We start from the raw sequence: 13,467 nt of genomic DNA on the forward strand, positions 1-13,467 counted from the left end.
CAAGCCCGAAAGCGGCTGCTACGGAAACAGAAAAGCAAGCCCGAAAGCGGCTGCTACAGAAAACAGAAAAAGCAAGCCCGAAAGCGGCTGCTACAGTAAACAAAAAAGCAAGCCCGGAAACGGCTGCTACAGCAAAAAAGCAAGCCCGGAACGGCTGCCACGGTAAACAAAAAAGCAAGCCCGAAAACGGCTGCTACAGCAAACAAAAAAGCAAGCCCGAAAACGGCTGCTACAGCAAACAAAAAAGCAAGCCCGGAAACGGCTGCTACAGTAAACAAAAAAGCAAGCCCGAAAAACAGCTGCAACAGTAAACAAAAAAAGCAAGCCTGAAAACGGCTGCTACAGTAAACAAGAAAGCAAGCCCGAAAAACAGCTGCTACAGTAAACAACAAGCTGGGCGGAGTCGGCTAACGCCGAGGCACCAGCAACAGGGAGTCACGGTGAGAACGCGTCCCCGTTCGCCGTCGATAAGAGAAAAAAACTTACCAGACGAAGAAACCAAGCTGTAAATAATGAAAAGCTTGCGCAGCCTCTGGAGGGCGAGATGAGCCTCGCAGCTCCGACCAAAGTCTCGAGGCTACCAGCGACAAGCAATCAGTGTCGTACCACCTGTTCAACCCGCATGCGAGAAGATGAAAAGGGACTGAGCTGTCGCTGTCACGTGACTATATAGGCACACCAGTGTCACCGGGGGTCACACGTGACTATGTTGGTATAAGATTCTCGACCTGTGCATGCGCAAGAGTGATCATTCGTGCTTTAAGCACCGCCTCTGGCGGTCAGTAGGGATGAAATAGAACCAACGTTATTGGATGTGCGCTACACTTACCTTCTTCTCTACATTCATCCACTTCTCTCACATGCTACAGCTGTGCATCTGATAGATTTATAGTTAGTGGATCACCAAAACAAGGGAATCAAAGAAAATATTCTTGAATTTTCTGGTTTCCCCTATTCAGCTACTGCGATTTTATTTCGCAAGAATGAATCACATCTGTGCATGGGGCAATCACCTCTAGGCCACACTGCTGTGCTCTCTGTTTAATGTTTATCTGTTACCCCTCAGTAGACTAAAAACTCCCCTTTTGTTTGGTTCTTTACCAGTGGACAGATGACTGCATCAACCAGAGAGATGGTAGTTGGACGTCATCTCAGGGAAGAGGCTCTTCTAAACGTGTAAGTTGTGTCCAGATCCTGCTCATCTCTCACTTTTCTTTTATAGATTAGATGATGCATACATGCAAACAAACCTCCTAGTCTGGTTACAGATTACAAGTTTAATGTGGCTTCTACTGAAAACACTGCTCAGGTAACTGATATGGAGTCCTTAACCAACGGTCAATGTTTTATAACATAAAAGATGAATGATGGGGAATTATGTGGTGGATTTTTTGTTGCACCAGGTTTCTGATTGTCTTTATTGACATAAAACTAAGATTATGTACTTTTATGTTCTGTCACACTGTGTGTATTCTTAGTCATAAGAATTAAGGGTTGACAATTAATTGATTTTAACCCCAATAAACAAATAAATCATCCTTGAAATGTTTAAATTAAAAAACAGCAAAATAGACAAAGATTCTTAATATTTATCAAGAAGCTTTCCTTTTCAAATACAGGTCAGTTATCACTTATTGCTTCCTAGTTATCTTAGTTAAGCTTATCTTGTTTATAAATCTGCAGCTTGAATGTGCACAATATGGGCTTTTTGTTCAGAATATGTGCAACGTTACAGTTGTTAAAGCACTGCCGGAAAAACTTATTCAAATGTCACAGATTGATACTTTTTGTATCAGTAATTTATTTGTCCATTTATTTTGATTCTAATGTATCTTTTAAGTGGCCTGAATGCTCAGAAAGAGTTGTAGCAGCTTTGTGTTATACTAAAGAGTCAGAAAAATGCTGGTTAAATGTCTCCAATGTCACTTTTTTAAGGTGGTATCCCTAATACTGATTCAACTTATATCAAGCAACACTGGCTTCTTAGATTCTATGCTTACTCATCTTGAGGAAATTGCTGTGACACCAACCCTCTGTTACCACAGTACAGTGAACAGTCTTGTGTACCATGCAGGAATGTCTGATTAAAACGCAATTCCTCAATGTGATTACAATGATTAGATTATTTTATTTAGGCATTTGAATTGGATCTGTTTGTTTTGAAAAGTATCTTTTGATGCCATATTGCAGGACGAGTGGGAACACAGCAGCAATGGCAGTACAGGATCCAGACCCAGCTCAGGGTCCAGGCCAGGATCCGGCTCCCGCTCTGGGAGCAGAGGAAGGAACAATCAATTTAAAGGATCGCCTAAGGTACTGACATAATCTTTTTTTTTTTTTTTTGGCTATTTATTTCGGCATATTCATCAAAAAAAAAAATACAAATCAAAGTGTATTTATTTTTCCAGGTTCTTAGTAAGTTGTTCAAAAGGATTGAGGGATTTGATCCAGTAAAATTAATTTGCTTCTGTGTTCTTCTAGAATGGGAACAGAGATATCTCCTTTGACATCCTGGGGACGGACATATGGGCAGCGAACACAATGGACTCACGTGGGTAAGTGCTACATTTGCTCTGCCATCTCTGTGCTGTGGATTCTGGAGGCTCAGGTGATAAATGTGCTCTTATCTCAGGTCATAAATGAGTGCTGGTTGTATCCGCTCCACCCTCTACTTTCTCTTTTTGAACTGACCTGTCAGCTTTTGTAGTAGTATAGAGTTTGATATGCATTGGTGCTTCTGTTTTTGAAAGTTTTATGTATTTTTAAAAATAAATGTTTCATCCCCCATGGATTTATGTAGAAAAAGGGTCGCTTTAGTTGCTGTTCTGCAAAGAGAAAAGAACAATTTATTATTAAAAAAATACATCCTTGCAAAATGTATATAAATTACTTGTTTCCAAGAAGTGCTTTGAACAAGATTACTATAACAGTTTATATGCGGAAAATATATGAAAATCATCTTGAATTTTTTTAATTACCAGACAAACACGTCCACTTATGACATTTAAAGTAAAGAAAACATTTCATGATGTAATTAAATGTAATAAGACCAATGCACCTTAGAAGATCATAGATCTAATACAAAACAACAATAGTTTTATTTTATCCCTTTTGTTATTATTATTTAAACCCCATATTTAAGGACCTGTAAAGATTTCACTTTTCCAGCTTTTGTTTTGTTTTATTTGCCAAACAAAACCCCCAAAAATTGTGTATATCTGTTATGTTGTTGCAGAGGTGCCGGTTGGGACGTACAACCAGAAAAGCTGGATTTCAGCCATTTTCACAGGAAACCAAGAGGAATGCCAAAGCAGCTGCCCCACATTGACAGAGAGGGGTAAGATAAGTATTTATGTATCAAGGATATTTGGAATAACTAGACAGTTTGGTTTCGATTACTTCTCAGCTTCTGCAATATAAAAATGTGATTTATGCTTGTGATGTTAAAAAATAAAATTTCTGTGTTATATCTTTTTTGTAGCATGAGCACAAACACATTTGCAGAAGACGATGGAATAGACATGAATGGCCTGGAGAGGTTTTTACCTCATCTGTGCTCTGTAAGTAGTAGATTACTTTTTCATTTGTAAAACAAATATGCAAAGTACCTTTGCAGAGTACAGTTTATATTAGTTAGTATCAATAGAAAAGTGTTTCATGACTTTTTATCAAGGGTTTTGTTGCCATAGCTGATCCTCAGGAGGAAGCTTTGTCATTTATTTGTTATGTGCTGCCATCTAGTGGTGCAGTAGAGAAATATTAAGCATCTGATGCTCAATACAGAACTGGATTTTGAATTGGAACAGTTTTTATTTACAACTGCGTATTTTGACAACATTTTGCATTTAGGAATACCCTTTTATGTGTTAATGTATAGCTGGGAAAGCTAAGCGGTCAAACAAAATCAACAGAATCAGAAAACAGCTGGAACGCAAAGAAAAAAAAATAATACCTAAATCATTTAGGAGACATTGATCGAAAACTCTCTTCCAGAAAGTTCAGCTTCTTGGAAACTAAGTTCATAAGAAATATGCATTGATGTGGAAGTAGATCCTTTTAGTTTATCAGTTTAAATGTTATTCATTAATGAAGGTTCGGTGACACCTGCTGGTGAGATGTTAAAGTGATCCCCACTGGCCCAAAATAAATTCACCTTATACTCAGACATAAAGATTGCTATTTCCTGAAAAGTCAAAACAAAACTTAACCGTACTTCCTGTCCAGAGTCATAATGTATTGCTGTAAATGTGTTTTCCCTGTCTCGGATAACAAACACATTGGTGCTTATTGTACAAATTTCAATGTTATAAACTTTCTCCGATGAGTCGGGTCCAAATATCCAATGCTTTAATTTTCTTATACTCTATTTGTTTAATATATCTGAGTTCTAAAACAGTCTCCAACTCCACCGTGGAAATTCTTCATCTCTAATAATTATACTCATTATACTGCTTGATGTACAATATGTAGGGAAATGACCCTGTGGTTGGCTGAAGTTCTGGCATCACTGAATACGGACCAAATAAGGGCATTTGTTGTTTTAGTTCCTACTGTATGTCCTGCAGTTTAAAAGGTGTGCTCAATAACAGCTTCCTGATGTCATTATGCAGTCCCTCTGAGTACGAAGCGTCTGGCTTCAACACAGTGTAATTGATTCTGCAGCTGTGTGAGCAGAGCACAAGGAATGAAGCATTGGGTTTTTCCACAGTTAATTTTGATCTAATGAGGTGACTGGGTTCACCTCGTGTCGCCTCTGTCACAGTCCTCTTTTCCTTCCCTGCTTTCGCAGCCAAAATGGCTTCCCTCTCTCACAGTGGTTGAGCTCCAGGGCCTTCCTCTTTCCTTCCCCTCCTGCCCTTTGGATTGAGCTGTGTTTTGCCTCTCATGATGTTTTAGCCGAGATGCTTCTTGTTAAGCTACCGAGTTGGCATCTCTCTCTGTGTAGTTCCTGAACCAGGGTTGCAGTTTCCTTTCATTCACTTTGGACCTGAAGTAAGACGGGGGTCAGCTGCTTTTGTGTGGTGTGCTTGGGATCAGATTGAGGTTGATTTGAGGACAGCTTTCCCTGACATTCTTCATCTGTCCCCAAAACTAAAGCCTCCTCATTCCCTCACTTTGCCTGTGGATTATACATCTTGGCCATATATTCTTAACCTCACAAAATTAAGATTTACATCCTTTTTGACGTTTAACAAGGGTGCTGAAACCTTCATATATGGGAACTGACAGTATAATTTTATTTTATTTTTTTATCTTGGTTGATGTATGTATCCTATACGTTTTAGTGTTAGGGTTATGTGTCAGATGCAAAAACCCTGTTGCTTTTATTCAAACATATTCAGACAACTTGAATGTGCCAGAAAAACGCCCACACGTTATGCCCACATGCCTCATTTTGCATATGTATTATATATCTGGTTCTTCTACAGTCTTGAAAAGTGTGAAATAGACTTAATAGTGTAGACTTAATTCCCTAATTAATTTTCTTAAAGATAAAAATCTGATTTCCTTTATTCTGGATGAAACTGTTCCTGTTAACTTAGATTTAAACATTGTCTTTCTTTTTCACTTGCATTGAAATGATAGATTTATTTTTTTGGATCACACTCATTGATTGGGACCCTTCAGTTACATCAAACCAAATCTGATAAATTCAAACAAAGTCAATGAGGCGGAATTTGCTGCCAATTTGCTCCATAGACCTTCTGCCATGGGTATATGCTATATGCTAAACAAAGCAGTAAAGATGCCACATTGCACATTGCTACTGCACTTATCCAAGTTTTTAGACATTTGGTGCTATGGTTCCACCTGGTGGTTGCAAAAGCTAAGGCAATACACATAAAGATTACCTTGGATGGTTATTAAAGTTAGACTAAGTTCAACAATTGAAAGTTATTGTGTTTAAATTCAGTTAAATTAATGTAAAAATAAAATAAATAATTGTACATATTTATTACTTTTGTGACTTTGTTTCACTTTTATTTCCTTTTTTTTTTCATCCCCTAGTTTTATGTACATGCCTGATAACTTCTGTCTTTTCTCCAAATCAATTTTACAAAACAGTCCGTCTACTTTGTTTAGGGTTTCTACAAATGTTTCAAAATGTCCTTAACACATTAGAGTTAGTTTGATTTTTAGGCTTAAAAAAGAAAAATTATGCATCCCGATTTTTTCACATTAGGTTTAAAGTACATTTACTTATGTTTTAAAAGTCTTAAATCTAACTTGTTGGAGCAAACAATGTTATTTTGACAAACAGTGTCTCAATACAAGGGTTGCTGGTTTTTATCATAGCTTTATTCATTTATTTTTTCTAGGGTATGAACCTCTGATTTGGTAGCAGGACTTATATATGTTTTAAATCAAGATTTTGGACATAGATCTTAGTTTTTAAAACAAAAATGTAATTTTTCAGATCATCTGCTTGCTTGGTGGGATTAAGCTTCTTAACTCCATGTGTAAATAAGTCATATTTATAAAGTATCCTCTAACTTTTGTTCAGTCATAATGTGAAACAACCAAATTCAGCCACATGTCTTCAGAGTCATCATTTCCAGCCAATGAATGGAAGTACTTCATCATCCAAAATCCCTGTCTGCATTCCACGCTTCATGCTAACATCTACTTCCCTTTTCCAGGAGTCAGAATGGACACACAAATAGCCCAGGGAAGTTAAAAACATCCCATTTGTGTGTGGGGGGTGGGTGGGTGTGCTTGCAACTCTGTGAAAAAGCGCTTCCTCCCTTTGCTCTCCGATTCAGCTGGACCTCCGATGGCCTCTCTGGAATGTCAGTCGGCGCACACAATAACCCTGCCTTCACGTCCAATGTCAGTTCGTAATGACAGAAGCATCCAGGGGTCAGGGAACAAGGAGTTGATCTGTGCATTCAGGTCACGTATAACATTGTTGGAAAAAAAAAAAAGAGAAATTATGAAACCTTTGAGTATGTAATTTATAGCCGTATTCATTCAAAATAAGACTTTTTTCACCATTTATAGAAGTCATAGCAAACTATCAATTTTTCTATTTTACCTGTAACAGATGCTAATATTTTTGCCTTTAACAGATGGCTTATAAACTCACATTCAGTAGACAGCAGCTAGTTTTTTGCAGAGTTGTATGTTTTTTTTTTTCCTCCTTTTCTAAATCGAAAGTCATTCAGGCAGCGCTGCTGATTGAGGGGATTAACTTCAGGTCCTTCAGTGTGTGACAGGCTGAGTTTTGTTCTGACCCTGTCAACATAAACTCCTAGAATAAGCAAAACAGACTTTCTGCCGTGTGTGCACCTCTTACACACGGAAACAAGGCAAGGGAAAAATGTATATTTTAGAGCAAGGCTTTACAAAGTTAATGTCTAAAGCAACCCTGAGGCATGCAGGTGTCAGATGGCCATCTTCACTTTATTCAATAGACAACACAACAATATGTTTGCAGCTGAGCAAAGCAAGAAAGGCTGGAAATTGGGAGTAATGTGAGATTTATTTATTTTTTTATCTTAAAAATGTTAGTTGTGTCTGATAAACGCCCTTTATCTTGATGCTCTGAGCAGTTAAAATTGACATATTTAATCAAATGTTTGCTCTAATTTTTTAATATACAACTTTACATCTTCAATAGCTCTTGGTTTTCATGATACATTTGTTCAGAAATGTTTTTATATCATAGGTGGATCCAATCTACTGACCTCTGGCTATTCTTGTATGTATATTTTAAATTTGATTAGATGACTCATTTCATTCACATTTTAAGCATCGTCGTATTAACACGAAACCAAATCTGAAACTGATTTTTCATCCTTTTTAGTTTTAAGAGGGTTTACTAAGTGGATCCAGTTCATCTTTCCCCCCAGGATTAGCTAAGGAGCAGAGGGAGTCAGGATAGGAGGAGAAAGTGGCTGGTCACTGAGGACACATCCGGTCTCTGGTGTGTGAAGAGAAAAACAAAGCAGTGTGACTGCGGAACAAAGACGTGGTCTGGAGCTGAGATTCTGCAGACTGGTTGGCCCCTCTGTCTGGAAGTGTACGTGCTGCAGGGCAGGACTTGGGTTCTGAAGGGATGCTGGGGGCGGGGAGACTTTTGTTTGAGGTCTGACTGCCAGCTGCCAGTTTGTCTTACACCTCACACTGGATGTATCATACTCTTCCAGTATATTCCAGCTCATCTAAATCTTTCTCCCTTATTTGGTTTTGATCAACAAACACCTGGCCAGGCTTGGATTCCTTAATATCTACATTTCTTCCTCCATCTCTGACCATCTGCTCTGCAATCTGCCCTCTTCCCTGTTCTCCTTACACCGTCCTTCACTTCTCCCCTCCATCATTCACATGTTGGTGGGCAGCAGAACAATATCCAGGGGGTCATGGTGACCGGTAGCCCCCTCCCTGTTGTAACTTCCCACTATTGTTCCTGCTTCAGCTGCTTACTGGCTCCTCCACTTTATTAACCGCTCACAGACTGGCTTAATCACCTCTGTTCACGTTCGTCTCCACGATCCCAGCATGAGGGGAATCTCTGCGAACCTGAGTACCTGCATGTAAGCCGGATACCTTTGAGGACATGTCTGCCCAGTTAACCTCAAACTTTCCCTTGCGTGTGATTGGTGGCTTACTTTTCATGTACAAATGGAAACAAGAATACATGATTTGTTTTGAGTTTACAGTAATTTTGTAAGGTGGATATGCAATGTTAATAAGTCAGTTAGATAAGACTTTTATTAATGAAAAACCCCTATTAGATGCAACTTGAAAATATTTAGCATTTGTGAGAAAAGTATAGTTCATAAGATATCCTTAATGGCTTACTATAGGACCAAAAATGGACGGGTTTCTGAGATTTCACAAGTAGACTTTAAAATGTGAAGGTCCAGAAACCCAAACTACAAGCTCCACATCTGAAGACAATCAAGACATTTAAAAATGGCAATGCAACTTCTTTAATGATGCAAACAACTAGCTGACTTTCAATTAATTGTCAAACAAAAGTGTGTTCAATTACATAATATCTTCTTTGCGGCCAGTCCTTCTTTCTACTTGGTGGCCATCCAGAGGAGGGCAGCCGAAACACTACAGATGTAAGACAAATATTCTCTGCACAGGTATACTAGATCAGAAATGTGAAATGTTCCAAGCAAAGGATGCTGGGTGAATTATTCTATCCTTACATTATCACCTAGATAGCATCCATTCAGCTGTGCTGCACGGCAAAGCAGCATCAGTTTCTCAACTAAAAATTTACAGTTTTGTTAAGACGAGAAGGTGAGGACATTTCTAAGAAAACTGTGGGAGATAAAAACGTAGGTTTATAAGAGCTTGATTGATTATTAATTACTCATTAGTCGATCGATAAGATCATTAATCTTTATATTTAATCATTATTCTAAAGCTTGCATCCCTTATCAGGTTGTATGGTTTTAGTAGGGCCATTCGGTTAAATAAATTCCCACATTTAAAGGAAGGAGTTTCTCTCATAATCCCCTTTCCTAATCTCTAACAAAGCCACCGGTTATAAAAACTGTCTTACACATTTGAGCTTTGATGTTTGCTTGTCTAAAATAGGTAGGCCTTTTGCTTACTGAAGAGTTACTTCTCTTTATCTCCAATCTGGGTAATTAAGGATGAGACAATCAGATCAGAAGGATGCACATTAGGCTTACACAGTAGACAGCACAAGCAAGTTTGTCTGAATAAACAACATTTCCAGACTGTAAATAGTGCATTTTCTTGGCATTTCAAAATCTGGGGTCTGTAACAAACCCAAGGCAAAAAGATCCAAACACCTTTCTTTATTTACCAAGTCATATTGTCTCTGCGGCACTTATATGGTCTGATTTTGCATTTATTTAAAATTGTACTAGTAATAAATGCTGTGCAATGACACTGCATTTTCCATCAAAATCCATGTGACTGTCTCCTACTGAGCTCACTGGTGATGTTCAGGATACCGCACTCTTTTTTTTCTTCCCGTTTTCTGGAGTTTTATGTAGGAAAACCTTAATTATACCAAAGCAAAGAGTAGAATTAGCTTTATAGTTTGCATGCAAACATTTATGGGACTCCACACATAAAGTTACTACAGCCTTGAATAGACTTAGACTAGTTCGCTATATAGCCATGGTAACATCAGATCTTTACTCTCTTTGACCTGAATTGTTGATATTTCTCCTAACAATATATTTTAGTGCAGGTAAAAGTACTTGAAGAGAAAACATAACGCGGTACTTACAACGATTGTTGGTTAAGGTTATATAAGTGTGCAGAGAGGATGACTTTACACAGACTAGAAAACATCCGGCAGCATCTAATAGTTTGTCTTTCCCTGTGAACATCTTTATAAAAGGTCAAAAAACGCGCAAACAGATATTTTTGATTTTTCAAAACCATCTGCACTTAGTTTCATCTAAAACTGATAGTTTAAAGCTATTGTCTTTTAGAATGGATTTAAAATTCCAATTGTAAAATATATATTCAGGTAATCTTAATGATAATTACTGTTTATAGCAGTTGAAGCGCCTGATTATTAAAATATGTAATTGTGAAACTGAGCACCATAATTATCGTCCTGTTGATTCTTTATTTGGGTTCTCTCAGATCAGAAATCCTTCCCTTTACCTTCTAGGTTTTTTCCACATGCTTTAAGATCTATTTTATACACCCTTTTCTTCATAAAACTTCACTTAAGCTCCTGCAACCAAGATTTAGAGCTGCTACAGTGAGAATCAGGAGGTGATCTGTGATGAAAGGCATAGATGTAAGGTCCCGACTTGTTTGTCTTATTTATTATGCAATCTGAGACTTTAGCCACGGAGGAATATACAGGTACATCAAAGATCGAGGTAGTCTGGCAACAGGAGGCAGGCTATCGTGGGAACAGTGTGAGGAGAAAAGAAAAGACAACCGTGCCCTATAGAAGAGCAACCTCTGCTGAACCAGCAGCTTTTCAAATACACAGTTCTGTTGGCATCTCTCAGAGTAATGAACAAAGGCATCGATCATAAATCCTCCACACATCTGATGCCCTGTGTGTGAGATCTGGTTTGCTATAGGTGTCAGAGAGGCAGAATAAAGGAAACACTGCTTTGATCTGTTTTTTTTTTTTTATGTCCCAACTCATTCAAATTCGGCTTTAATAATTCTACACTTTTGGTCTTTATAAAAAATATTTCGCACTTTGTTTAAAAAAAAAAAAGATCAAACCAGTCCCTGAATTAACACAAACAGGAGTAGTATTTATTTTGGCCTTGTATCAGCGTGTGTCTCCTCCCTGCCTGTATTTCGCTACGTGCTTCCTATCTTGTATTTACAGCCTCCCTTGTAGTCATTCTTGCTCTTTTTCTCTCCTCAGTTCTCAACAATCTGTCCTTCAGTGCCACCCCCAGGGTACTTTTTAATTTATTGCTTTTGGACGGCGTCCCTCTCAACATAAATAAGCTCAGAGAAACAATGGACTGACTGACCAAGCATCATACCAGAATTGTTACGCATAAGAGCCGACAGGAAAGCATGCACTCCACTTTCCAGGCTACTGAAGTGAAAGTTCGCTAATTATTTTCTGTTTGTATTTTTCACGTTTCCATCTCCAGTAGCTCTTCTCATTTCCTTACTTTCTTTCTCGGCTACTTATACCTCTACCACTGAACTGATTGCCTCAACAGTGCAGCCTCATTCATTTCCAGGAGCCTGACAGAAAATCCTTCAGAGAAAGTCTTAACTTTCTAGATTATCTTTAGAACACCATCTTCTTTTGCCATCCTTTCTAAATAATCTTGGTTTACTGTTAGTCTTGATTACTTTTTAATTTGGTACAAGTTGGTTTGTCTTTTCCGCTAGAACGATAATCTGCATTTCAATTTCCTCTCTATGTAATGTGGAGAAAAAGTCCTTCATGTTTTTCTTTAACAAATCTCTACAGATTGTCTTATTATTTGTGTTCAGTATAAAACATACAAGCAAATGTAGAATTCAAAGTCTCACTCTGTCAGCTTTCTACCATCATTTTCTGGTTCATACCTTGTGCTTCCACCCCACCCCCATCCCTATCCTTGTCACGTCCACAGTGGTCACACTGCCTGCTAGGAGTTTAGAGGTCCCCTGGCAGGAGACCAGGAGAGCTCCTGCTTCCTTTGATCTAAGCTGCATTCCCTGCTACCTGCAGACAGCATATTCTCACCCACAATGTCTTCCTATTAATCTAGTTCTACATGATTTTTTTTTTCTTGAAAGTGCAGTGAAAAATTATTTGCCCCCTTATAGATTCCTTCTGCTGTTTTGTCATGCTTAAATATTTTAGCCCATCAGCCCTATTTTGTTATCAGACAAGGGTTACTAGAAATGGGAAATGCAATCATGAATCAACTGATCATCCTATTTTTTGTTGTTGTTGTTGTTGTTTTTTTCTCACATTAGACTCATTCGGCCTGATTACCACCTTACCTGTATAATATAATCGCTGTTGTAGAACCTTTCTAGCTATTACCTTTCAAGCAAGTTAAATTACTGCAAGATTTGTGAATTCACAAACTCCCGAAAATACATCTTGCCAGGAGCCAATAGTTGCCTCGATCCAGAAATATTTCGGACAAATGAAATGCAGTGATTTATAAGACAATGCGTTGAATAGACATTTTAGGCTGAAGCTGCACCGGTTATAAAGAGGGCTGGGTAAAAAAAATCGATTTAATCAATTTTGAATTGATTCCTTTACATCTTTGCAAAATCGATGTCTAGGGAATGAGATCGATTAGTTTTATTGTGACGTGCGTGACGTTCGCATTCAAATGAGCCGGAAAGATGCACTCAAGATTACTTCAAGCCAGACAACTGCAAATATAGCCAATAGGTTGACTGAAGACATGGGGGCTGACCAGCAAACACCCGGTGGTTGTTACAGACAACGTTGCAAATATGGTTTGTGCAGTGAAGACAATGCAGCTCATGCATGTCCGCATGCATGTCCCCACTGTGTCACGTCTGCTTGCTCATGGTGAGGCTTCACTTTTTCACTTTTCACTAACAAGTTTGCTTTTATGAGACAGTTTTGTTCACATCTCAAGTTTAAACTGTCTGATTGTGTTTAATGTGACGGGAAAAAATTAAATACATAAGTATTTTGAAACACAGTTGAACCACTTTCATTATTGTAAAAACAGATCGAATCGAAATTAATCAATTTAGAACTGTATGAATCAAAATCGAATCGATTCAGGACTTTGGCGAAAATACCCAGCGCTAGTTATAACTAGAATACCTGCTATTCCTTTTTGAAAAACGGGCACACGGACGCAGTTTTTTCCTTTGTGGATGGGAAGATGTTTGCGTGTTCCCCCAAACTGGATTTGGTATTAATTTGATTTATCAGTTAACTTGGCTACATGTGATACAAATCAAGCTGCTACTGCTATTGGGATTGGCTAAAAACTTGACATGGGAGGAAGGTACCCAATCAGCTCAATGAACTGTGTTGAATGT

At 38.2% G+C, this 13,467-nt stretch overlaps 1 protein-coding gene across 3 annotated transcripts in view; it reads left to right on the forward strand.

Annotated features, from left to right (window-relative positions):
* The window catches only part of ctif (CBP80/20-dependent translation initiation factor), a 72,334-nt gene that overhangs the window by 24,123 nt on the left and 34,744 nt on the right, over window positions 1–13,467 (forward strand). For all 3 annotated transcript variants that reach the window (XM_038294945.1, XM_038294946.1, XM_038294947.1), the window contains exons 3-7: window positions 1,105–1,176; window positions 2,191–2,313; window positions 2,482–2,555; window positions 3,236–3,337; window positions 3,482–3,560. In XM_038294945.1, coding sequence (XP_038150873.1) covers window positions 1,105–1,176; window positions 2,191–2,313; window positions 2,482–2,555; window positions 3,236–3,337; window positions 3,482–3,560 — 450 coding nt within the window. The remainder of the gene's footprint in view (window positions 1–1,104; window positions 1,177–2,190; window positions 2,314–2,481; window positions 2,556–3,235; window positions 3,338–3,481; window positions 3,561–13,467) is intronic.

The sequence above is a fragment of the Cyprinodon tularosa genome, unplaced genomic scaffold, assembly GCF_016077235.1.
Source record: "Cyprinodon tularosa strain WSP-4 unplaced genomic scaffold, ASM1607723v1 ctg349, whole genome shotgun sequence".
Taxonomy (NCBI): domain Eukaryota; kingdom Metazoa; phylum Chordata; class Actinopteri; order Cyprinodontiformes; family Cyprinodontidae; genus Cyprinodon; species Cyprinodon tularosa.